The sequence below is a fragment of the Manis javanica genome, chromosome 2 (assembly GCF_040802235.1).
Source record: "Manis javanica isolate MJ-LG chromosome 2, MJ_LKY, whole genome shotgun sequence".
NCBI classification, from domain to species: Eukaryota; Metazoa; Chordata; class Mammalia; order Pholidota; family Manidae; genus Manis; species Manis javanica.
Genome location: NC_133157.1, coordinates 172,610,526 through 172,637,136, shown reverse-complemented (window position 1 = coordinate 172,637,136; position 26,611 = coordinate 172,610,526). Strand labels below are relative to the sequence as shown.

The window sequence follows — 26,611 nt, the reverse complement described above, 5'->3', positions numbered from 1 at the left end:
ACAACACAAAGCCCCAACTTCTGTGGGACACAGGGAAAGCAGTGTTAAGAGGAAAGTATATAGCGATCCAGGCACACTTGAAGAAGGAAGAACAATCCCAAATGAATAGTCTAACATCACAATTATCAAAATTGGAAAAAGAATAACAAATGAGGCCTAAGGTCAGCAGAAGGAGGGACATAATAAAGATCAGAGAAGAAATAAACACAATTGAGAAGAATAAAACAATAGCAAAAATCAACGAAACCAAGAGCTGGTTCTTTGAGAAAATAAACAAAATAGATAAGCCTCTAGCCAAACTTATTAAGACAAAAAGAGAATCAACACAAATCAACAGAATCAGAAATGAGAATGGAAAAGTCACGACAGACTCCACAGAAATACAAAGAATTATTAAAGACTACTATGAAAACCTATATGCCAACAAGCTGGAAAACCTAGAAGAAATGGAGAACTTCCTAGAAAAATACAACCTCCCAAGATTGATCAAGGAAGAAACACAAAAGTTAAACAAACCAATTACGAGCAAAGAAATTGAAACGGTAAACAAAAAACTACCCAAGAAAAAAACCCCGGGGCCGGACAGATTTACCTCGGAATTTTATCAGACACACAGAGAAGACATAAAACCATTCTCCTTAAAGTTTTCCAAAAAATAGAAGAGGAGGGAATACTCCCAAACTCATTCTATGAAGCCAACATCACCCTAATACCAAAACCAGGCAAAGACCCCACCCAAAAAGAAAATTACAGACCAATATACCTGATGAATGTAGATGCAAAAATACTCAATAAAATATTAGCAAACAGAATTCAACAGTATATCAAAAGGATCATACACCATGACCAAGTGGGATTCATCCCAGGGATGCAAGGATGGTACAACATTCGAAAGTCCATCAACATCATCCACCAGATCAACAAAAAGAAAGACAAAAACCACATGATAATCTACATAGATGCTGAAAAAGCATTTGACAAAATTCAACATCCATTCATGATAAACACTCTCAGCAAAATGGGAATAGAGGGCAAGTACCTCAACATAATAAAGGCCATATATGATAAACCCACAGCCAACATTATACTGAACAGCGAGAAGCTGAAACCTTTTCCTCTGAAATCAGGAACTAGACAGGGATGCCCACTCTTCCCACTATTATTTAACATAGTAGTAGAGGTCCTAGCCATGGCAATCAGACAAAACAAAGAAATACAAGGAATCCAGATTGGTAAAGAAGTTAAACTGTCACTATTTGCAGATGATATGATATTGTACATAAAAAACCCTAAAGACTCCACTCCAAAACTACTAGAACTGATATCAGAATACAGTAAAGTTGCAGGATACAAAATTAACACACAGAAATCTGTGGCTTTCCTATACACTAACAATGAACCAACAGAAAGAGAAATAAGGAAAACAACTCCATTCAAAACTGCATCAAAAAGAATAAAATACCTAGGAATAAACTTAACCAAAGAAGTGAAAGATCTATACCCTGAAAACTACAAGTCACTCTTAAGAGAAATTAAAGGGGACACTAACAAATAGAAACTCATCCCATGCTCATGGCTAGGAAGAATTAATATCATCAAAATGGCCATCCTGCCCAAAACAATATACAGATTTGACGCAATCCCTATCAAATTACCAGCAACATTCTTCAATGAATTGGAACAAAGAATTTGAAAATTCATATGGAAACACCAAAGACCCCGAATAACCAAAGCAATCCTGAAGAAGAAGAATAAAGTAGGGGGGATCTCACTCCCCAACTTCAAGCTCTACTACAAAGCCATAGTAATCAAGACAATTTGGTACTGGCACAAGAACAGAGCCACAGAACAGTGGAACAGATAAGAGCCTCCAGAAATTAACCCAAACATATATGGTCAATTAATATTCGATAAAGGAGCCATGGACATACAATGGCGAAATGACAGTCTCTTCAACGGGTGGTGCTGGCAAAACTGGACAGCCACATGTAGGAGAATGAAACTGGACCATTGTCTAACCCCATACACAAAATTAAATTCAAAATGGATCAAAGACCTGAATGTAAGTCATGAAACCATAAAACTCTTAGAAAAAACATAGGCAAAAACCTTTTCGACATAAACATGAGTGACCTCTTCTTGAGCATATCTCCCCGGCCAAGGAAAACAACAGCAAAAATGAACAAGTGGGAATATATTAAGCTGAAAAGCTTCTGTACAGCAAAAGACACCATCAATAGAACAAAAAGGAACCCTACAGTATGGGAGCATATATTTGTAAATGACAGATCCGATAAAGGCTTGACGTCCAAAATATATATATAGCTCACACGCCTCAAGAAACAAAAAACAAATAATCCAATTAAAAAATGGGCACAGCAATGAACAGACAGTTCTCCAAAAAAGAAATATAGATGGCCAACAGACACATGAAAAGATGCTCCACATCGCTAATTATCAGAGAAATGCAAATTAAAACTACAATGAGATATCACCTCACACCAGTAAGGATGGCTGCCATCCAAAAGACAAACAACAACAAATGTTGGTGAGGCTATGGAAAAAGGGGAACCCTCCTACACTGCTGGTGGGAATGTAAATTAGTTCAACCATTGTGGAAAGCAGTATGGAGGTTCATCAAAATGCTCAAAACACACCTACCATTTGACCCAGGAATTCCACTCCTAGGAATTTACCCTAAGAATGCAGCAATCAAGTTTGAGAAAGACAGATGCACCCCTATGTTTATCGCAGCACTATTTACCATAGCCAAGAATTGGAAGCAACCTAAATGTCCATCGGTAGATGAATGGATAAAGAAGATGTGGTACATATACACAATGGAATACTACTCAGCCATAAGAAGAGGGCAAATCCTACCATTTGCAGCAACATGGATGGAGCTGGAGGGTATTATGCTCAGTGAAATAAGCCAAGCGGAGAAAGAGAAATACCAAATAATTTCACTCACCTGTGGAGTATAAGAACAAAGAAAAAACTGAAGGAACAACACAGCAGCGGAATTACAGAACCCAAGAATGGACTAACAGGTACCAAAGGGAAAGGGACTTGGGAGGATGGGTGGGTAGGGAGGGATAAGGGGGGGAAGAAGAAAGGGGGTATTAAGATTAGCATGCTAAGGGGGGGAGGGAGAAAGGGGAGGGCTGTACAACACAGAGAAGACAAGCAGTGATTCTACAACATTTTGCTATGCTGATGGACAGTGACTGTAAAGTGGTTTATAGGGGGGACCTGGTATAGGGGAGGGCCTAGTAAACATAATATTCTTCATGTAAGTGTAGATTAAAGATTAAAAAAGAAAGAAAAGGGGGATTACTCCTTGATAGGATAAAACTAACTGTAAATCAACGATTAATGCATGCTTTAAATATCCTTAGTTTTGATCACTTAAAGGGTGTCAGATGATCAGCTATGGAGGTACACTTTTCTGATAATATTACTTTCTCTTAAAGAAAAAAAAGCAGTTCCTGTGTGGTGACCTCCAATAAATTCTACACAATGGTATAAAGGGCATATCAAAGTGTGGGCAAAGGGTCTGTTTGTGTTTATACAGAGGATCAAAGCCTAATTTGGCTACCCAGAAAATGAACTAAAATATGACATGAGGAGGAGCTTCCAGCATCAGCACTCTCTGGAGGACTTGTGCCGGGGGATGATCATCAAAAAGCCTCCACAGGGATCCAGGCGATGCTGCGGTTGTGGCTGCATCCATCCCACCGTTTCCTGGACTTGCCACTGGAATGAGGAGGGAGATGTCTAGGCTGGCATGTGCATACAGTGAGACAACGAATTTGACAGGATCTGTACTGTTGGAACTCAACCAGGAGTTGGGAGGGGTGCAAGTTGTAGCGTTCCAAAATCTTACGACCATAGACTGACTACGGTTAAAAGAACATATGTGACATGAACAGATCCCAGAAATGGGTTGCTTTAATTTGTCTGATTTCTCTCAGACTGTTCAAGTACAGTTGGACAATATCCATCATATCACAGACAAGTTTTCACAAATGCCTAGGGTGCCTAACTGGTTTTCTTGGCCTCACTGGAGATGGCTGGTAATTATAGATTTGCTTAGTTTATGTCACCGTATTCCTATTATGCTAATATGTGTGCGCAAGTTAGTTAGTAGTTTAAAACCTATACATGCTTAAGGTACTCTACAAGAAGATATGTCAAAGAAATAATCAATCCTCCCATGCTTTCTTCCATATGCTACCTCTATAGCTTTTCTTCTTCCTTCCTAATTGCAACACTTAAATAGAATTCGTGCCTCATATCGAATTTACCGAGCATCATAATTCCTCCAGGTGGTAAAGATACCTCGAGACAAGTGCTGGGCATAGAAGCCACAGGGCATAAATCTGCAAAGAAGTAAAAAGCTAACCTTTTCAAACAATATGGCTTCTCTCTCACTTACCAACTTTACATCTCCCTGTATGGCCCCGGAAGATGACTGGTTAGCCAGAGACGGGTAAGATTCCTCAAGGGAGGAACAACCTAAGACAGGCACAGTCGCAGGGGGGCCATCAGGTGAGAAATCGGGGAACAACAGTCGTGAAGCTTAGAATCTCACGCCCCCCCCTGTTTTGAGAGAAAGCCTCTGCATCCGTGGATGTTTTATTGCCCTTGTCTAGCTCGGATTAACACATAGTCTACAGGCACACACATGATCATCTACAATTGCTCTCTTACAACACTAAGCTATGTTTTCTACCTTTATCTTGCATCTATCTACCACTTCAGCATTTGATTAAAAATAAAAATAATAATAATGATAATAAAGGGAGAAATGTGGGATCCACATATAAATCAAGTATAAAAATCAAACGAATATTCATATTTGACCTGATTGTTTATAGTTCATAATGCGTGATCAAAACCGAAGGTTTCTGTGATGAATGCCCTTGCACTGTTCACCATGTAAGAACTTATTCACTATGTAAGAATTTGTTCACCATGTAAGAACTTGTTCGTTATGCTTCAGAAGATTGGAGGCTGACGAGAATTAGGCCTGGGGTGGTTTATGATTGTGCATTGAGCATTGACTCCCCTATACAGAATTTTATTGTTGTTAACAACCATTTGATCAATAAATATGAGAGATGCCCTCTCAAAAAAAAAAAACAAAAAAAAAAGACAGAGATGGAATATTAGCTCATGACAAGACCCTCCACATTATATGTCATCAGGGAAACACAAATTAAAATAACAAGATACAATTACATACTTATTAAAATGGCTAAAATTCAGAACACTGAGAACACGAATTGCTTCAAGGATGTGAAACAGCAGGAACTTTCATTCATTGCTGGTAGAAATGCAGTGATAGAGCCACTTTGGAAGACAGTTTGGTGGTTTCTTATAAAACCAAACATACTTTTACCATATAATCCTGCAATCACATTCCTTGGTGTTTACCCAAATGAGTTGAAAACATTCACACCAAAACCTCCACATGAATGTTTATAGCATCTTTATTCATAATTGCTAAAACTTGGAAGCAACCAAAATATTTTCCAATTAAAACATAAACTGTGATATATCCATACAATGAATATTATTCAGGGACAAAAAGAAATAAGCTATAAAGCCATGAACAGATATGAGGGAACATTCAATGCATTATTGCTAAGAGAAAGCAGCCGTTCTGGAAAGGCTACATAATTTATGTTTTCCAAATATATGACATTCTAGAATGGGTAAAATTATGAACACAGTGTAAAGATCAGTGGTTTCTAGGGACTAGAGAGGAAGGGAAGAATAGGTAGAACACTATTCTCAAGAAATACCTATTCAACACTGAGAATAGGTATTTCTCAAGCACTGAAACTATTTTGTGTGATACAGTAATGGTAGATATATGTTGTTATACATTTGTCAAAAACCCTAGAATGCACAATAGTCAATCCTATTATAAACAATGGATTTTAGTTAATAATAATATATCTATATTAATTTATTAATTGTAACAAATATACCATACTTATGTAAGATGTTAATATGGGAAACTAAGAAGGAGTAGTAAGGGGAGCTCTACTTTCTGCTCAATTTTTCTATCAATCTAAAACTGCTCAGAAATAAAATCTATTAAAAATAAAAGAAAAAGTAAAGATTTAATATTTAGCACACAATGAGGAATTATGAGATTTGAGAATGAAATTCCAATTGTAAATCTATTAAAAATATATGAAAAAAATAAATATTTAATATTTAGCACACAATGAGGAATTATGAAATTTGAGAATGAAATTCCAATTATAAATTTGGTAGACCTGAAGTCAGGCAATAAGAGCTAGAGTTGAATAGTGGGTAAAAAAGTAACAAGTATTAGAAATACAAAGGAATAATAGACTCTAAATATAATACATGGAAAAACAGAGAAAAGGGAATAAAACCTGCCTGCAGGATTTTCATGTTTCAGTTACTGGGTAAATGGCATGTATTTGGCAAAGATTTTTTGAATACCAACTATGTGCCATGAAAAATAGGCTATGAAAATGCAGTGGTAAACCAACATGGTTGTTTCCTTCTGAGAGCTTACAGTTTACTTGTTATACTGATAGGGAATGGGGGAGGGGAACGGGTTTTCATGAGAATGTATTTGTTTCTTAAATCAATATCTAGGGAAATTTGAGGGTTAATAGTATCTTTGAGACAATCTCTAGCAACTCCTCTAACTTAAGAAAGTTTAAGAAAATATGCCTCAATCCTGTTCTGCACAACTAGATATAAGAGCATGCACTTTTGGTAAAATAACATTACTAGGCAGACCTTGAATTATAAGCCTCCAAGTTGTTCAGACGTATTAAATAAATGCAAGATTCCATCTGCCCACATTTTCTGCCACCAAAAAAGACAAGGTTGTTCTAGATTGACAGTGCCAACTGGTGGTCATCAATAGAAACTGTTCAAAAGAAAAATTGACTTAATTCCAGACAAAGCAATGTGTGTGGTATCATAGCTCAGTTAATTTCTTTTGTGTACATAAACAATCTTTTCAAAGATCTTCTTCATTCCCCTTTCTACTGAAAATTTTATTTCCTTAAAAATAGAAAATCACCTATCTCTTCATATCTTCATTATTTTATGTCAAAAAATGTCTGCTGATAAGCTAAGAGAATTAGCAAAACACTAAGAAAAAGAAAAAGAAAGATAACACATTTTGAAAAAAAAAGTAGTTATAATGAAGACCCAACCATTATCCATAGATTCTAAAAGCCTTAACCTTACACAGGAACATCCTTAAGATCATCATAATTGTATCTATCAACCTCTAATACTCTAATAATTTGATGTACTTTACCTTAACCTGAAACAATGAGAAACAATTCAGTGTAATTTTTTGTATTTTAACTAATTACTATAATTTTAATGATTGAATCTTCATCTTTTTCATTATAAAAGTATAAAACTTAAAGATACATTTTAGAAAAATTGGATAGATTTAATCAATTGTAAGTTAAGGATTTTCCACTAGTTGAGTTCTAAGTTCACTTCCTGCTCTACAGTCCTCTGATTCTACAATACCGTGTCTATGGGAAAGTGCTAAATGCTAGGCAGTCAACTTATAAATGGTGTTTGACTGAAAACCTGTTTGAGTTATAGGCTCCGTTAAGTATAAAAATTATAATGAGCATAACTACATCTGTATTTGAATAGAAGTAGCTATATATGAGTAATATTAATCACTAACAAATACTGAGCTCTTGCTATATTCCAGTCACAGGCTAATTGTCTGACAAGCACCATTTTATACAAATGTACAAATGCATACACATCATAACTGTGTTTGTCTTCTAAATTTCCAAATTTACACATGTTTAAAAGCCTTTTTATATAGCTACAAATATACTTGTCGATGTAGGAAAATGCAACTGCAAAGATGTAGCCTCATTTTTTTTTAATGTGAAACTTAGGAAAACAAATTTCCTTTTAAACTATGTTACAGCTTATTACTAAATAAATTGAACGTTAGCACTTAAAGAGCTGACTGATCAAGTCATAGACTACACAAAAAAAATCTTCAAAGCATAATCAAGTATATACCTAAGTATATAGTACAGGAAGAAAACTGGAATATCAAACCAACAGGATTTGTTCCTAGTTATAAAAGTTATGTTTAAAAATGATCAGCTCTCTACATAATACTAATATAAATATATATATATGTATATATATATATATATATATATATATATATATATATATATATATATATCACACAAAAAATATCTATCCTCATAATCAACACAGGTAGAAAACTCACATATTTTTAAAGCAGCAAGAAGATACTTATTTCTAGTAAACATGAGAATGTAATTCAATTCAAAATGCTGAACTCTATATCAAATGTCCAGAGGCAGCAATAAACAGTAAGATAAATCTCCTGCCCACATGGGGAATGCAGTCTACAAGAGATGAAAAGTCCTACATCCAAGAATTTAGAAATCGAAAGTGCCACCAATCCCCCTTTGTGATTCAGTTTTTCTTTTACTTGTGACTAAAATCCCTAATATGTCAATCTTTATTCTAATAGAAAAACATCTGACAGCAATTGACTGAGACCACACACATATGGGCAGCAGCTACTACACAGTGGGGCTTGCCTTACGTACAAATATGTACACGTTTATATAGACATACAGACGCAAGGACATAACATCCAGTGGAAGGGCTCCCCTCTGCCCAGGTAGAGGATAGGAGTAGCTTTAACAACTGGTGTTGAGCCAACCTGGTACATGGAAAGTTGAGAAGAGTAGCAAGTTCCCTTCTATCCTCTTACCCTGGGCCACAGAAAGAACCTGGGAGGAAGGACAACTATCCAAAGAAGATGGAAGATATATAAATATATACATTTTTAGAATCAAAACTAAGGCCTTTGGTAGGTTTCACATATAAAAATTTCAATCCTTAAGTCATTTAATTTTTAGCCTTTCTGTTTTTATTATAAGGGAAAAGTATATTTCATTGGGCCTTTTTATCATATATATAAAGAATAAATATGGAGTACCTTTTTTCTTAAATCTCTTCCCACTTTGCTGAAATCAGCTGAACGCTTCATAATTTTGAAAGACTTAAATACTTTCTATGTATGCATTTCTGGTAAATAGCCTTAAAAAAAGGCTCAGGGAGAAAGGACCTGGCTTGCCAAGCCTTCATTAATTTGTTGTAATTTATTTTCTCATTCTAAATAAATATTCATTTTCATATCTAATTTTTATTTATAATCTTATATTCTTTTTCTAAAAGAATGACCCAAAATATATATACAATGCCCCTTCCCAGGCCCCTGGTGTCTGCCAGGGCCACAAAAGAAAACAATTGAGAAACTCAGGGAATTTGTGTCTAAGAGAAGACAAAGTTAATGTGAGACTTAATAGAGAGAAGTCAGGCAGGACAAACAGACTGAGCCTGGGCCAGATGACTGAGAGAACCCTGACTGGGAGGGATTATCAAACCAGGAAGATGAAGGCTGATAAAATGTACGTAAAATGGATACTTTGGCAGACCCATATGTAAATGATTCAATCCCTATTATGCTCTCTCAAGGTGGGAAAAAATATATAAAAACAAGTTTAAAATAAAAAAACAAAAAAAACTCTGGGTTGGATGGCAAAAGGAAAAAGAGAGGAAAAATGGCATTTGGCTTCAAAAGCTCTAACTAGCCTCTTATGTGTTAGCAAAGAGACCAGGGATAAGGTAAATTCAACAGTTAAAAATTTTCATGAGCTTTTTTTAAAACAATAATAATTTTATAAAAACACTTATATAGTGCTTACCATATGCCAAACACTGTTTAATTTACATATATTTGCTCATTTAATCATCCCAATAACTCTTTGAAATGGGTACTACTATTACCTCCATTTCACAAATAAAAAAAATTAGGTAAAGAGAAATTAAGTAACTAGTCTCAGGTCACACACCTGTTAAGTGGCTCAGTCAGGAGTCCAACCAGGTAACTTGACTCCACAGTTATGTACTTAATTTTTTGCCCTGTGCCTTAAGGCCCTGGGAGTGAGGGGGAGGCAGTACATTGAAAAAAAAATCACTCTTGGGAGAAATCCAAAGAGTGAAAGAAGCACGCTCTCCTGAGAGAGAAGAAATGGAAAGATGAATGAAGATAACAGAAACAATTCAAAGTGGTTAAAAGGATTCAATTTAGAGACGTTTTTAAAATCAAAGAGAAAGTTTGTACACTTACGGCAATTTCTTAGCAGACCCATAAAAGATGAGAGGTTTTCTCTTAGTGAAGGAAGTGGATGGACACTGATGAATATGGAAGAAACTAACTAGTTTTATAATTTCAAGAATTCAGCTTAGGGAAAGGAGTTGTCAAGAAAGTAGATTTTTTAAAATTATATCTTCAACCATCACATATCTTAGGAATCCTAAGCTTTGAACCATGATATATTATAGTTCTTTGGTTCCAGTATATTTCAACTAGGCATCTCCTTACACACTGTTAAAGTACTTATTTCACTCATAATTTTTGTTTAAATATTTAAAGTTTTTTTCCCTTATGATGGCATTTTAAGTACTTCTTAGTGCCAAGGTAGTGATGAGTTATGTTTGCTTCACACTAAATTGCTTCTTTAAAATATGACATACATTCTGTCCCTTCAATCTGGAGAAATAACCTCCAGGTTTTCAAATGTTTTTATCTGTGTGATAAATCAGATACCTCTGAGAGTCAACAATGGTTTATTACTATATTTTATCTATGACACAAACATATTGATATTAATTTGAATGACAGAAAAAGAAATGCATGAATAACTTACCTGTAGTGTAGTCCTTTCATGCGGCATAATGAATTCAATTGACCATAATCAATGTACTTAGACATTTTCAACTCTGAAAAAAAAATCAATTAAAAATGTGAGTAATTTTCTGTAATCTCATTAACCAAGTGTGTAAGTAGAGTTTAATTGCAAACATTCATCACAGTAAAAACATTCAGTGACTATGGAAGGGAGGTATTAATAGTCTTTGTTTGATACCCAATGCAGAACTGAATAGGGTGATTAAAATGAAGAAAGAATTTAATGTCTTTCATTGATGTCAAATCTGATCTGGCATTGTTTGTTGCTAACTCCAGCAAAGTTTATATACATCATAAAATGTCACTCTGAGAATAAGCCTTTAAGAATCCCCATCCTATACCTTTCGAATGTAAACTGGCTCCAAAACTCCAGATATGACAATTCAAAGAAGAGTTTTTTTAAGATCTCAGTCTCAGTCTCTCATTTTCTGTCTTTCTATCTCTTCCATCTGTCTGTCTGTCTCTAGAATTCTGGTCATTTTCATTCAGTCCTATGCAGGTCCCTATCTTTAGCTAACTCCTCTTCAAGAGCACCTCTCAGTGTCTAGATTCAGTCTGCAACTCCTTCTGAAGTTCAGGTGTAGTAAGCAAATCACATAAGATCTCTTAAGAGCTGAAAGATAGTAATCACAGCCAAGAAGTAAACTAATTGTGATTTTCCTTTAGTGACAGAAAGAACCGATATCCTTCAAAGGAGATGGAAAGGAAGATAGAGCACTGATCATGATAAGCATCATAACAACGGTGGGCACTCACAGCGCAGGTCCTCCCCTTACTCAGGAGGATGCACGCTGCTAGAAATGCTATGAAACAGAGAGCAGCACCACACACCAACGTGCACATCATTCTATCCTTTAGTGAAAAGGTACTGAGAAAATCATCTGCTCAATGCATTTTTAAACTTCTTCAAATGTATTCACTGACCACATGTCAATAATGAACAGTTGGAATTTGACATGTCCAAATTTATCCCTTTCAATTTCAAGCTACTGAATTATAAAGTTTGACTTTTTGTTTAATCCTTTTGTGATCTAAAAATTAATCATCAATGACACATACCACTTTCTAAATATGAAATTAAAATAAGAGAAATTTAAACAGAAAACTGGTTGTTACATATATCACTACCATTTAATAAATGCAAAAACATTAAATAAATGACTTGGGCATTTTATTACCTACATTATTCAGTTAAGCCTTAAGAAACAAAAAATTAGCACAGTGACTGTAATGGGGTATGTGGTGCGGACTTGATAATGGGGGGAATCTAGTAACCACAATGTTGCTCATGTAATTGTACAGTAATGATACCAAAAGAAAAAAAAAGAAAAAAAAATTACCTATTTACATTTTAGCATCATATGGATTAATTGTTTAAAATGAGCAGAGTTACAGCTAGAGTATATCAAAAATAGTTATAATATACTAACATTTTTTATATAGGATCTTAATTATAGTAGATTTTTAGATAATACATGGATTAAGAAGAGACTCCTACAAAGTATTGATTTAATATATTTTCCAAAACCAGTTTAAGAACATAGTAGGAAATAGCCCTGGTTACTGGTACAGAGAGGAAAGGTGGATAGTGCTATTAAGATACAGAAAAAGCTGAAGGTTTAAGAAATCTGACTTTAAAAATGGGTTTAAATAAGAAAATATCTTCATACTTCAGTTAAAGCAGCTTACAAAAAAATGAAAATCACTGGATGGATATTATAAGAACTGCAAGAAAACAACAGAAAAACTGAAAAATCACCTTGCCTGAGGAAAGCTATAGCACTTGAGAGTAAAGCTTTACACCAGGCTTGGCACAGAAAGGTAAACTCAAGACTATAATAGGTTAATAGTACTCACAGCCTAGAAGGACACTGCAATTCACTAAAAAACTGCTTCTACATTTATCCTCATTCCCAAGAGGTATTTGTCACAAGGGTCTTTACATAAAGGATGTTGAGCAACACAATGAATCTTGTCTTTGAAGCAGTTTTGTTTAAAAAAAAATTTCAACATGAAACTGTAACTATGTAAAGACCAGAAGTTGAGCTTGTGTGGTGACCAAGTTTCATACAGGGATAAAGTTTTAAAAGTTTCAAAGAGTTTACATTTGTTTTCCAGTCTTGTTTCCTCCTCACAAATAAGTCTTAGCTGGGCTTTTGACAGAAGTAGAGGGACTTAACCCTGTAATGGGGATAAAATCAAAGATTTTGATCAGAGTAAAGTTTGAAAGAGGATTAAAAGATAATATAAAAGGGTGGTTACAAAATTAATCCTAGATTAGAAATCCATAGAGCAATTCAAAAACCATTTATCTTTATGGATAAAAGGTCCACTACATACTATTGAAATAGAGAAATCCAATGTTTCATCTAAGTGGTTCTTTGTATGTGTTGTTTGTCTAAAGGTAGATTCATATTTTCATATTTGTGTAGTATGGTGAATTAAGTATGCTTGTGGTGGCGGATATACAGTTTTTTTAAAAATGGGTTTTGTGAGGAAAAAGATGGTGACATGAGAAGTGAGGCAGAAATCTCCTCCCAAAACCATATATAATAGAAAAGTACAGCAAATACAACTATTCCTAAATGAGTGACCAGAAATAAGATTGCACAAGCCAGATCTGTGAGAATAGAACAGCTCATAGAAAAGGGTAAAGTAATAAATCTGCTACCCCAGGATCTGGGCATTCCCCACCCCACTTCACCAGCGGGGGGAAGAGAATCAGAACGGGGAGGGAATTGAAGCCCCAGGACTGCTAAATACCCAGCCCTGGAAATCTACCCTGGGAGCACACACCCTAACCCTAACCCTAACCCTAAAATAAAAGGTTATGGAGGACCTATCTAGAAGGCTGAAGGACTGATAATAGAGGACTAATGCAAGAGGTACTTCTGGGAGAGAATCCCTAGAAAACAGCAGTAGCCTTAAGACTTCAGGGGTGACCTAGTGTGACCTCTACTGAAGAAATCTGATGTGCAGTGCTTTGCAATTTAAGGATTCCTGCCTGAACCCCCAGTCATGATTGAACTCAAGTTTAAATTGCCACAACTTGATTTCTAAGGGTCAAAGTTTTCTGACAAAAAGAACAACAGTGGTAAGAAAAGAAAAGAATTTAAAAAATGCTTTTTTTTTCAATATAGCATCCATCTTTTCTCCTTTGAGATTTAAAAGAAAAAGGTGTCTTTTACACTGAAAAATAAAGTTGAGAAAATATTTTTCTAATATTTCTTTTTGTAAATTGTCCAGTGGCATTTTCCACAGGGATCATATTGATTATTCAAACACAGAGACATATACATTCAACTGCCTTTTCCATCTTTCATTCCCTCTTGGAATATCCATTCTCACCTCTTTCAGCTATTTTCTCAACCTTGCTTTCCTTACACATTACAGTTTGCTTCTCTGTCTTCTCTACTGACAAGCCCTTCTTTCTCTTATATGTACTCCTATTATCTGAATGGTTTAAAACTTTAAAATGGAGCAATATTCAATTTTCCAGATTTTGACATTCCTTTAATCTTTAGCTACCAAAGAACTGGAAGACTCAGATCACAGGAAATGCCCTTGAAGTATTAGGAATGATGACACCGTTTTTTTTCAGGTTTTCTGTAAATGTGCACCATAAAATGAAAAAAGAGCAAAGAAAAACATCCACATAGGAGTACTATCTTGTTTCTAAATTCCTTGAAGTATCTCTAGTCTTTTCTTAAATTTTTTTTTCCTTCTACATCTTCTAATGGAACAAGAAAAATGTGCCTCAACTATCTTGTGAACCTGAAACCTTTTTGTTACTGGAAAAACAGCAATAAATAAAAAATAAAAAATAAACACTTTCGTTAAACCACAGAAATTCTTTCTTCCAGATAAACCAGTATCAAAATATAAAGTGTATTTTCTAACTTGTCCTTTCTCAGAAGGGTAAGACTCATAAGCATGAAGAAAAAAGAGGCATAGTATATTAACCCAAACAAAGGTAGCTAACTAGACCATACTCCTAATCATAACTGTAAAAGAAGTTTCCTCCAATCAAATGCTAAGGACAGTTTCCTGCATTATATTAAAAAAAATTAAGAGACTTTTCTTCCTTTTGTCTCTTTAAGAAATCAACTTCTAATAAGAATGGGTCATGTGTGTACCTAGACCAGACACTATTTCACCCAGGTAGTAAAACTACCATAGGCTTTTCTAACTGAAGATTTTAAAAGAATTTTCATTCAGAATAAAAAGTGTCATGACTTTTCTGCTTTAGAGAACAATCATTTTCTTAGGGTTAGCAAGCTGTAAAGAATTCTGAGACACAAGTCAGAGAGACCATAGAAGACTTGAAAGTTTCAAAGAAAAACTGTGTAAGTGACTCAAAGCTTAACTACTTAGAGTACTTGCAAATCTGAATTTCAGAGTTAAAAAAATAGTCCCGGAAGGGTTTGAAAATGCATATGTTCTCTCCCTTACATCAACTGTCTAAGTAGCCAAAATGGCAAAATGGCAACAAATGTATATACATTGTTTAACTGATAAAATGTGCAGCTGATTTCAGTGTGCTGGATAGGAGGAAATTAGAGTGCTATTTGTTATCTTGCCTTTTGATGATGTCCATTCTAACAGACTTGAGGTGATATCTTATTCTGGTTTTAATTTGTATTTCCCTAGTGACTAGGTATGTTGACCATCTTTCACGTATCTGTTGGGCATTCATATATCTTCTTTGGAAAAATGTCTATTCAGATCCTTTGCCCATGTTTTATTGGATTGTTTTTGCTATTGAGTCATATGGGTTCTTTATATATTTGGTTATTAATCCCTTATCAGATAGATGGTATGCAAATATTTTTTCCCATTCCACACATTGTCTTTTCATTTTGCTGATGGTTTCTTTTGCTGTGTAGAAGCTTTTTAGTTTGAGGTAGTCACACTTGTTTATTTTTTATTTTGTTCTTTGTGCTTTAGGTGTCATATTCAAAAAATCATACCAAGACCATGACAAGGAGCTTTATTCCTGTTTTATTCTAAGAGTTTCATGGTTTCAGGTCTTACATTTAAGTCTCTAATCCACTTTGAGTTAATTTTTTGTGAGTAGTCTAAAATATGGGTCCAGTTTCATTCTTTTACATGTGCATTTCCAATTATCACAGCAACATTTATGGAAGACACTTTTCTCCATTGAGTATTTTCAGCTCCCTTATCAAATATTAGTTGATCATATATGCTTGGGTTTATTTCTGGGCTTTCTATTTTATTCTATTAGCCTGTTTGTTTTATGCCAGTATCATACTGTTTGAAAACTATAGTTTTACAGTATAGCTTGAAATCAGGAAGTAGGGTGCCTCCTGCTCTGTTCTTCTTTCTCTGGATTTCTTTGGCTATGTGGGAGTCTTTTGTGGTTCTATATAAATTTGAGGAGCTATTTTTCCTTTTTCTGTTTAAAAATGCCATTGAAATACTATTAGGGATTGCCCTGAATTTATAGACAGCTTTTGGTAGTATTGACAATATTATTCTTTCCAACCCATGAACACAGGATACCTTTCCATTGACTTGTATCTTCACTGATTTCTTTCATCAATGTCTTACAGTTTTCAGAGTAGAGATCTTTCCTCTCCATGGTTGAATTTATTCCTAAGTATTTTGTTGTTTCTGATGCTATTGTAAATGGGATTGATTCTTTTTCAGATAATTCATTGTTAGTGTATAGAAATGCTAAGTTTTGTGCATTAATTTTGTATTCTACTGAATTCTACTGAATTTGTTGATTAGTTTTAGGAGATTTTTGTTGGTTGTTAGAATTTTCTATATATAAAATCATGTTATCTGCAAATAGAGAGGATTTTAGCTGGGTTTTTTTAAGGTCCTTAATTGAACCTTCCTATTTATGCCCATTGCATTTTGCATCTTTCCAATTTGTACCTCCTTCATATTCAGGTCACATCATATATTGAAAACATCTTCACACATGCTTTCATGAAATCATTGTTTCAAAAGAGACAACACAGATTGCTGAAGTGCTAGAGTTAGCACAAAGACACAGTTACTAAATAAGCAGGACACATCTCCAAAGAGAAGTCACAGACATAGAACATCAAGCAGGAACCTCTAAGGGGAAAATCGGGAGCTCTCCTGCTTTCCATTATGCTCTATTCAGTTCTGAGATCTAAATTGCTGCTGATTTTTCATCTTTTTATCACTTCACACATGTTGTGTCCTTAGAGACACTATATAGAGTAGCACATCTCTCATCCCACTGATTCTAAATTAATTTAATCTTTTCACTCAAGCTACTGTGCTTTGTAGGCTGCCAAAAAAGAAATGGTCTTAAAGAAATTGTCTTAAGATGACTTGTTTTTCCTTCTGCACAAAGAAAACCTGTAGAGTAGAAGCTGTGGTTTTTGGCAAAATTACATTTAATATTCATTTCAACTCACATAGAAGTACAATAGTTTGACTACACACAAGATATTTTTCATAATAACAATAAGAATATATAAAAGTAACATATATAAGAATTAGTTCAACATAAGTATTTGGCTAACAATGTTCAAAACTTAAGTATATACCGTCAAAGGGTATCACCTGCTGCCTGTGTAACCTTTACCCTGGAGACTATGATCATTAATTTAAAAAAAAAATTTTTTTTGGAAGAGTTGACTCTCACAGGAAGATAAAATAATAGATGAGTTAGCTTCAAATCAAACATATAAACCTACTCAAAGACTATTAAAATAATGGAGCAAATGTTTATTGAAGTCAAAAAGATCACAATTATGATCTTTGTTATATGAAAGGTTTTTTTAAATCTCAGTTATCACTAGGATTATTGGTGATCAAATATTAGACCTATAAATTTTATGGCTATAACAAATCTTGAGAAAAATATTCCAACTTTAAGTATCTAAATAAGCATATACTGTCAATTGTATAAACTTCAAAATAACTAACTCTATAATTGCCATGGTATTATAAATCAAAGACTATGAAAAAAATCAAATGAAATAGGAATAAATTTCGGAGCAAGAATCATGGGAATTATCTTTCTTTCGTTGAAAATCTTAATGAGACTTCTTATGAAAATTAAGTGTTAATTAGCTCACGAATAGTAAGACTGACTCTGGGTAGGCCCTGCCAGAAGACCTTTCAGAAACAAGGGGCCTGATCACTGTTGAGCCATGTGACTTCTCCAAGTCTTTACTTTCTCTCTTTAGAATTTGTTATTTGAAGCTCTGAGAGTTCATAAACATTCTTATTTTACAAAGTGAAATACTTGAGACTTGCGGGACTGTAAGGGCTTCAGGTAGACAAGACAGGATTTGCACATCTATGTTCTTTCCATACACTACACTATTAGATCCTCAATGTCCCTACCTAACCTCAAGCACCCCACTTCTTACTTCTGAGGTAAATCACTGAAAACAATGATAGACCCTCGACATATTCCCCACTCACTTGGTATACTGCGAGGTGGAGGAGGAGGCACATTGTTAATAGTTATCATATGAGATAAAATGGCTGCTGAAAGAGAAAACAGAGGCATCTTGACAATTTAAAGGCAGCTTATCAGAAACTACTTCAGAGGAAAATGATCCCTCTTTGTCTTGAGACATCATAAAGCAGAACCCTTAAGGTGCTCTCTGATAGGTTGAGCACTGTGGAATCTTCATGTTCACATTTCTTACAGCACTCTTTTTGAGGGTAAAATCTAGACCAGAAAGAGCTACATCCTAGTCCAGTGGAATTTAGGAAGGGGCCTTTGTGAGCTACAGTGAATAGTAGGAATGAAAAAGAAAATTATAATCCCCAACACAGATAATAGCAAAAACAACAGCACAAATGAGTCTAGCTTAGATAAAAGAAGAATCGTTTTTTTTTAGTGTTTCTAGTCCAGAGCCCCTTTTCTGCCTACTAAATGTTTATAGTTGGTATTAGAGACCCTTTCCATGTAGCAGCAACAGGGTATTTATATTGTTCTCCATAGCTGCATACATAGGGTACAACATTCCTTCTAATTATCGTACTCCAATAAACTCACCTTTTATTATATTGAACCATATTCCTCTGGAGTATGGTATATGTTTTGGTCATTTTCTTCTGCTTCACAATTAAGTGTGTTGCAATGCCTAGGATTTAGAGTCCTAATTAAATGTATCTTTTGAATCTCTGTTAGTTCTGAAGGTCTTTAAAAATATTTTCCTGGTGTCATAACTGTAATGAATAATATACAGAAAGACTGTGACTAATAACACTGAGTCTGACTAGTAGAATGATAACCATTTATTGACCAACTTCATCTAGAAAATATTAATAACCAGAATTGAAAACTTCAGATACATCACAAAAGTAACACATTTATCTTGCAAGAGTTCCTATTAAGTTACATCTGCACAATAAACTTAGTTCATAACTTTCTGATTCAATGTATTTCCTGTTTTATAAGCTCGAACTTGTTGAGTCTTACTGCTCTTCATCTTGTATTTCTTCTGAACTAGCCAGCTCCCTTCACTAGTGTGGCTCCACCTCAGAATGTTTCTTGCCATCCCAACTGTACCTCCTTGATAAATCCTACATTTGACAGACTACGCCAGATCTATTCTCTTCTCATTCTCATATTTAAAACTCAAAGAACCAAGGACCTCCTTATGAAAGTTAATTATAAATTACTTCTTCATCTTTCATGGATTTTAAACAGATGGGACTACATTAAATGTTCTTTTTCCTTTGACAAGTAGTTTTGCTCAAGGTTTTCAAAGGTCCTAAGATCATACTGATCAGTTTCCTCTCTGGTTCCAATTTCATCAGTTCTTACTTTTGTTTATTTATCTGGTTCTTTTCCCTTCTTTTCTAAGTATTTTCATATTCTTTTTTCTTTTCTCTCTTTCATACATAAAAAATATATAATGAAAGATATATATCAGAGCGATTTCACATAAAACTGGACCTTGACTGCAAACAATTTTTTAAAACAAAATATGAAAAGTGACAATACAAATAAATAAGAACATTTAAGAGGGGAGAACAAAATTAACTATTTTAAAAACTAAATTTTCTCTAAGCCTATGTAATCCTTATGATTTTGTGTACTGGTCTACTAGTATCTGCTACTACACATCCAGAGAGAATCCAGTAAATCACAAATTCGCCCCTACTCGCATGCTTTTGCTTAATTCTTTTTTGAAGCCTCTTAAAATTCATTCCAAGAACAGTCATAATCACATGATTTGTTTTTGGTGGTTAGATATATTAAATTGTCAATCCCTGGACATTCCTCCTAAGTCCAGTCACTTTTCAAACACTTATTTGTAAAATTATCTTGGGCAAGCCACTTAATCTACCTTAGCTTCAATATACTAATCTATACAACAGAGGTAATGGTAATACATCAGACAAACATTATGAAGATTAAATTTAAAATGAATATACAGGTCCTAGCACATTTTCTAGATAAGTAATCACTCAATTATCATTTTTATTAGTAATAATATTATTTTTGCTAAGGTAAATCTTGAGAAATTTATATGGACTAAATACTTTTAAAATGCTTTAAATACTTTTCTGAAATAAACAATTCATATGGGTTCTACCTATTCCTGCTACATAGTTAGCAGTAGTACCTTATAGATGTATTGTTCAAGATAACCACAGGTACTCAATCTGTATCTATATAGTAACAATAACCAAATTTACATGATAATTTCTATATACTATTAACATTTCCAAATAAATTAATGTGAAAAAGTGCTTCAATTAAATTTAAACAGTTTAATACATATGTTTATATTTAAAAATAGAACTATCAAAACATTTACATAAGTTAAATCTGGTCACCCACAAAACTCATTTGGTAAAACAAAGTGTTATACATTATATCATTAACCAATCTGTCTTTTCAAAGTGCAGTCAAAAAATTACCTGTCTTTTCTTTATAATAATCACAAAATTATGTTATATATATTCACATGAATGGCTACAAATAATATCCAAATTAACCAAACTGTATATAATCTGCATGTAATTTTATCCTGATTAATAAAATAGAATATTTATTTATTTAAATATACATATATGGAAATGAGACTTAAATGATAATTGTACTGCCTAGTTCAGTTCATGTCAAACTTGCTAATAGAAAATGAACACTCTATACAAAAAAATTCATTATTTTCTCACTTAAACTTAAGTTTTTTGCTTCATTTCTAAATTGCTCTGAAGTATAATTTTTATGTCCTCCAAAATGGTAAATTTTACTGTGAGATTAACCTATAAACAACTTAAATTCCAATTTATCAATATGTTATTAAAGAAATTCCATTTTCCAGATTCAATTGGCAATTGATGTATACATATTGGTATAATACTTTTAATATATTAGTGATACACACTTGAATATCTACCTAAAATATGCAAATAATATGCTGTCTATAAGCAAAAAATCTTGTTTTTGATTCATGTCAGTCTTTTACAATATGTGGCCCAAGCAACAGTAAATTCATGTACAAATATTCATAGTACTTGCCACAGAGATACATGTTTTTGAAATGCATATTAAATTTAAATCATAAAGAAATGGTCTTCTATTTGATGTTATTATTTACCTAAAGAAAGGGTTCAAATTTCTCAGCAGATATAACCACAGGCATTTGTATAATTTGTTGCTCTACAGACAAGATAGGTTTTTCAGAGCTGTGCTAGTCACTACACCTGTAAACTAGGCCTTATTTGGAGTGTTTCACTTTGGTATAATATAACTGTATTTATTAGAAAAAATATATCAAATTAAGATACACTTGCATAATTTAATAAATATCTCAGAAAATTTACCAAAATAATTCCTTTATTGGTCTAGAGAATCACTAGCATAACATATATTATATCCAAATAGCTTTACTGGATAAATGTTAATTAGTCATATTTCCAAATCCTCTGTAACCCCTTAGATCAGGTATATAACACATAAATAGCAAAGCCTAAAAAGACAATAAGCAAAAGTCTTAACAATCATACAGAAAATAGCCTCCACATACTGGCAAAATGGATCAGTATATGACTTAGAAGCTACAAAACAACAAAGAATGATAAGCAGGACAGAGAAAATACACTAGCCACTCCTAACTACAGGCTTCACTATAACCAGTGTAAAGGAATGAATCAATTATAGAAAACCACATTGTACTTTTACATGTATATTATCATCATATGAAGGATCAAGTAAACACAGTTTCAGATGCCAGTAGAGCTCCGCCATACAGTACAAGTTATACATATATGCCTCAGTTTCCTGTACAATAGAAAGATATCTATCCATCAGGTTATTTTGAGGGATGGAAAAATATAGACACAGCTAACACTTAATAGAGTTCATATAACACAGTTGTCCAATTAATGTAAGCAATTATCTTTTCTAGTTTTCTCTATATATTTATATATTTATGTTACTCCTTAATGGCCATAATACCTCAATCTTACAGGGTCATTATAAGCATTAATAAGATGTTTTAAAATGCTTAGCATAGTGCCTTGCACGTGCAAATCCTCAATAAGCAGTAGGTGTGATTCACTATTATCAGTAGCAGCCATGAAAGCAAAAAAAGCAGTAGTGTAAGTTTCCTCAACTAACAAATCTTTTGCCATTTTAGGTAGAATCCACTACCTAATTTGAGTGCTACTTGGAGTGTGCCATCTTTACACTAATATTAAAAACAGAACAGACACTTTGAGCTCCCTTTGTACGTGGTTCTGGCAAATAGTAGCACACAATAATTATATAGTGAGCGATTTACACTTTACCAACATTTCTTTCTTGTATGTGTGGCCCAATTCTATCCCAGATTATATATTAATATATCTATATATTAACATATGTACATATACTAATATATTATTAATACACACATATATTAATATGTTATTCACTGAATGATGTAAATCATGTTGAAATGTAAGATTAAACCCAATCATATCCAAGATTTACTTACATCTCCTCTAACTGAGGCTTTAGTTTGTCTTAATAATAACTAGTGTTGCATAACACTTTGTAAAGTGAGAGCTCTGCATGCATTTGAGCATCATAATATTTCCACATGAGAAAGGCAAATACTTATTTTCAAATAAGGAAATTGGGGAATAGTGAGGATAAATGATTTGTTCAAAACTACACAGTCGCACAGTGGCTCAGAATTTTAAATAGGTCTGTTTTGAAGCTGGACCTCTAGGACTAGTGGAATATAAATTGAAGAATACAAGGAGAGGGATAGAGGGATGGAACACCAAGCAAGGGGTCTTTGGGGTTCAGGAGAAGGTTTGAAGTAGGACAGGGTCACAGATGATGGCTGATGAGCAATGGAGACAAGGGAGAATGAGTTAGGAATTTCTAAGATTCTGCATTCTGTGTTAGGATAGATGCAGCTACACTAACTGAAACAGAGACCAGAAGATATGGTGATAATGATGATGATAAAGATGATGATGATGATGATGATGATAAAGATGATGATGATGATGATGATGATGATGATGATATAGTCAATATTTAATGAGTACTTTTTTACAAGGCATTGATTTAGACACCCCATACATATTTTTCTCTCACAACCCCACAAGGTATTTATAATTTATTAACCCTATTTTATAGATAAGAAAACTGAGGTACATGTAGGTAATTAACTTAAGAAGACCATAAAGGGCAGAACAGGTCTTTTAACCTATGGCAAAAGGACCAGAGAAGATGGACCTGAAAAGGGATTCAGGAGTTCATGAAAGAATGAACAGATTAGGAAAAGATAAGGCATGGGATATCTGCAACTCTCTCCTTTACCAAATTGATTAAACTATATTTTACCCATAAATCTCAACAATTATTTTCTCTGCCTAAATCCTTCAGAAAATACCTATGAAATTTTGAGATCTCATTTATAAATAAGAAAATCATTTTAATATATAAATCACTATGAAACTTAATCCAGATACAATCTGATTTTTAAAAATCAAGGATATTTCTCAAGGATATAACAGACAAATGCTTTCTTAAAACACAAATAAACTATCTTTCTTAAATGACTTAATAGTCTTAACCAACAGCATCAAAGTAAGATTTCATGCCAGTCCTTCTTATAAGAAATATAAATATTCAGCAGGAAAGGCAGAACATATTAATACTGGAGGATGACTGTTTAAAATGATCAAGATGTTATCAACTGTTGATGATTGTCAATAAAAACACCTTAAATGAAATTAACTGTTCAAGGGAATAATTAAACATTATAACAACAATGTAGTCTGAAAAACTACTGAGATCAGAAATCCTTGTCAGACTTGATGGCATTAGCAATTCCCATGATGGTTTCCAAATAATATTATCTGAAACACATTCCATTTATTATGAAACTTTTAAAGTATATTCTCTTACTTTAAAATTCTTTCCCTTTATAGGCACTCACAAACAGATGGAATCTCCTTACTGAAGGTAGTGGATTTTTCCTAAATAAAATATAGAAAGAGTATAAAATGTTTATATTACCAAGAATTTTAACGAGAGTAGCATATTAAGTACTCCTTTTACTAGGTCACAAAGTGCCCCAGTATTTTGATGTCAGTTCAAAATTCACTCTGAAAGTATGAACCCCTTTGTGTTCCACTTACTACCAAGGTCTTTGAATTGACTTGATCAAAGTTTACCTCAATAACATGGTAATAGCAAGCTAATTCATAGCATTTCTGTTCAAATTTCTATTCTTAAATGAGCACAACTGAATAACGATAACATTTATAGAATATATTCCAACTGTCAAGCTAAGTGATTTCCAAGCATTCTTTCTTATTTAATTCAATCTTTGAAAAAGTCTACAAGGCAGAAACCAATACTATTCCCATTTTACAAATTTGTAAACAGTCTTGGTGATGATAAATTTCCCAGGTCTTCCAGTCATTGAATTGTATCTCTAGGATTCAAACTCTGGCTGACTCTTCAAACTGTTGGTTCAGCACCCATTCAAGCTAAGAAAAACACACTCAACAATCATTTTCCCAGACCTATTTTAGATGAGAATGCTTTTTGTTAGAAGGTAGGCCCTATTTCAGCAAGTTACCTGTTCTTAATGAAAATGTGAATTACCCAATTGTTTAAGCATGCTGTGAATACTGGCTGGCAAATATACTTTAGAAGCACAGTCTATTTTTCTCTTGACTTTTCTCCAGATGCATTACTTTGAATTCACAACATTTTGCTCTACAGGTAATCAAAATTCATTTAAATTTAAAAGTACAGTATCCACTTTAAAACCAAAAGACTGGAACCATATCTCCCTCACCTAAAACGAAAAATAAATAATGTCCCTTTCTCCTTCCTCTCTTTCATTTTCTTTAGTGTAACTATGATAGTCTCAAAGATTAACTTGGCTATATTCACAATTGCCTAGAGAAGTATTTAGAAGGGTCACATAGGTGTGCATGGCACAAGTTTCTTGTCTAATCCTGCCTACTCTTTAGGCATCCTTTCCAATCTGTGGAATTTATGTTATCAGAGAAGTAAAACACAGACATGGCAGTGTTCAGAGAGACTGTGAACCACATGAAGTACTTCTTCTTTCTTGGGGTGAACCTACTGAGCACCCTTTCTATTCCCTGAACATCTGACTCTCATTTTCACTCATGGAGCAGACAGAATTGGACCCACTACTTCACCCAATCTAGGTTCAACTTTCTGAAAGTCACATAAAGAAAGAGTCATGATTGAAGCTCAGATTACAAATTTTTTGTCTAGCCAAGTTCCTCCTCCTACTTGCCACCCCTTCCCGCACTTATTTAAGTGTAAATATTATTTCCCTCTCCACCCAAAATTTGCAATGCTTCCCAGTGTACCATAGCATAAATGCCTTTTATGAAGATACATTCACTATATTCAATGAGCTGCACATCCGATCAGCTGCTTGTCATTTTTTTCTAATGTTTTCTCACTGTCTTTTAAGTTTGACATTTCAGAGACTTGAACTTCAATGCACTGCACTATTCAAAGTTGCTTGGAGACAGGTGCTGAGCTGTGCTTTTCCCCAGTGATTCAAGGAAGAGCACTCTTCTTCTTTCTTTATTGCTCTAGTCTTCCACTTTACACTTCCACAAATCACTATAATTTGCACAACACAGTCCACTATCTGCATGAGGTGGCCTGGAGCAACTTCTGAAGTGGCCTATAATATTATAAATTATAGGGCTGTTTTGGCATAAAATGTTATTTAGGTAAATATTCATTGTTGTGAACTTTTTCTCTAGAGAACTATTAGTCACATTTTATTTTTCAGAAAGCAAGTCTGTTACTAGATATATTTTTTCCAGGTTTTTTTATTGTTACTTGGTGGCTGCTGTTGTTTAAAACTACATTTTAGTACTTATTAGACACAATGTCTTTGAACAAAAAATATGCATATGTGTTCATACATTAGTAAACTATAAGTCACATGAAAGACAGCTGATGTCTATTTGAATATTTCTATTAATCTTTATTTTGTTACAAGGTATCTGCAACAAACAGAACAGATTTATAGGCTATAACAAATGGTTTGGATGAAGCAAATCCCTGGCTTTATTAGGTCAAATACCTAATAAAGAGAGGAACAACTATCCAGCAAAAAAAGCTGGTTAAACACAGCTTTGGGTCACATCAGTTCTGATGCTTTATCTATTTTCTATGATATATAAAACTGCCTTTCAAAATTTTGTGTGACTCACTTTTTTAAATTGGTTGACTCTAAAAAAGAAACCTTAGTCATTTCTTCAGGGTTTGAACTA

At 33.9% G+C, this 26,611-nt stretch overlaps 1 protein-coding gene across 1 annotated transcript in view; it reads right to left on the bottom strand.

Moving 5' to 3' along the window:
- Window positions 1-26,611, bottom strand: part of LOC140845365 (cyclic nucleotide-binding domain-containing protein 1-like) — a 203,331-nt gene that overhangs the window by 154,660 nt on the left and 22,060 nt on the right. The window contains exon 3 of the mRNA XM_073219434.1: window positions 10,806-10,878. Coding sequence (XP_073075535.1) covers window positions 10,806-10,878 — 73 coding nt within the window. The remainder of the gene's footprint in view (window positions 1-10,805; window positions 10,879-26,611) is intronic.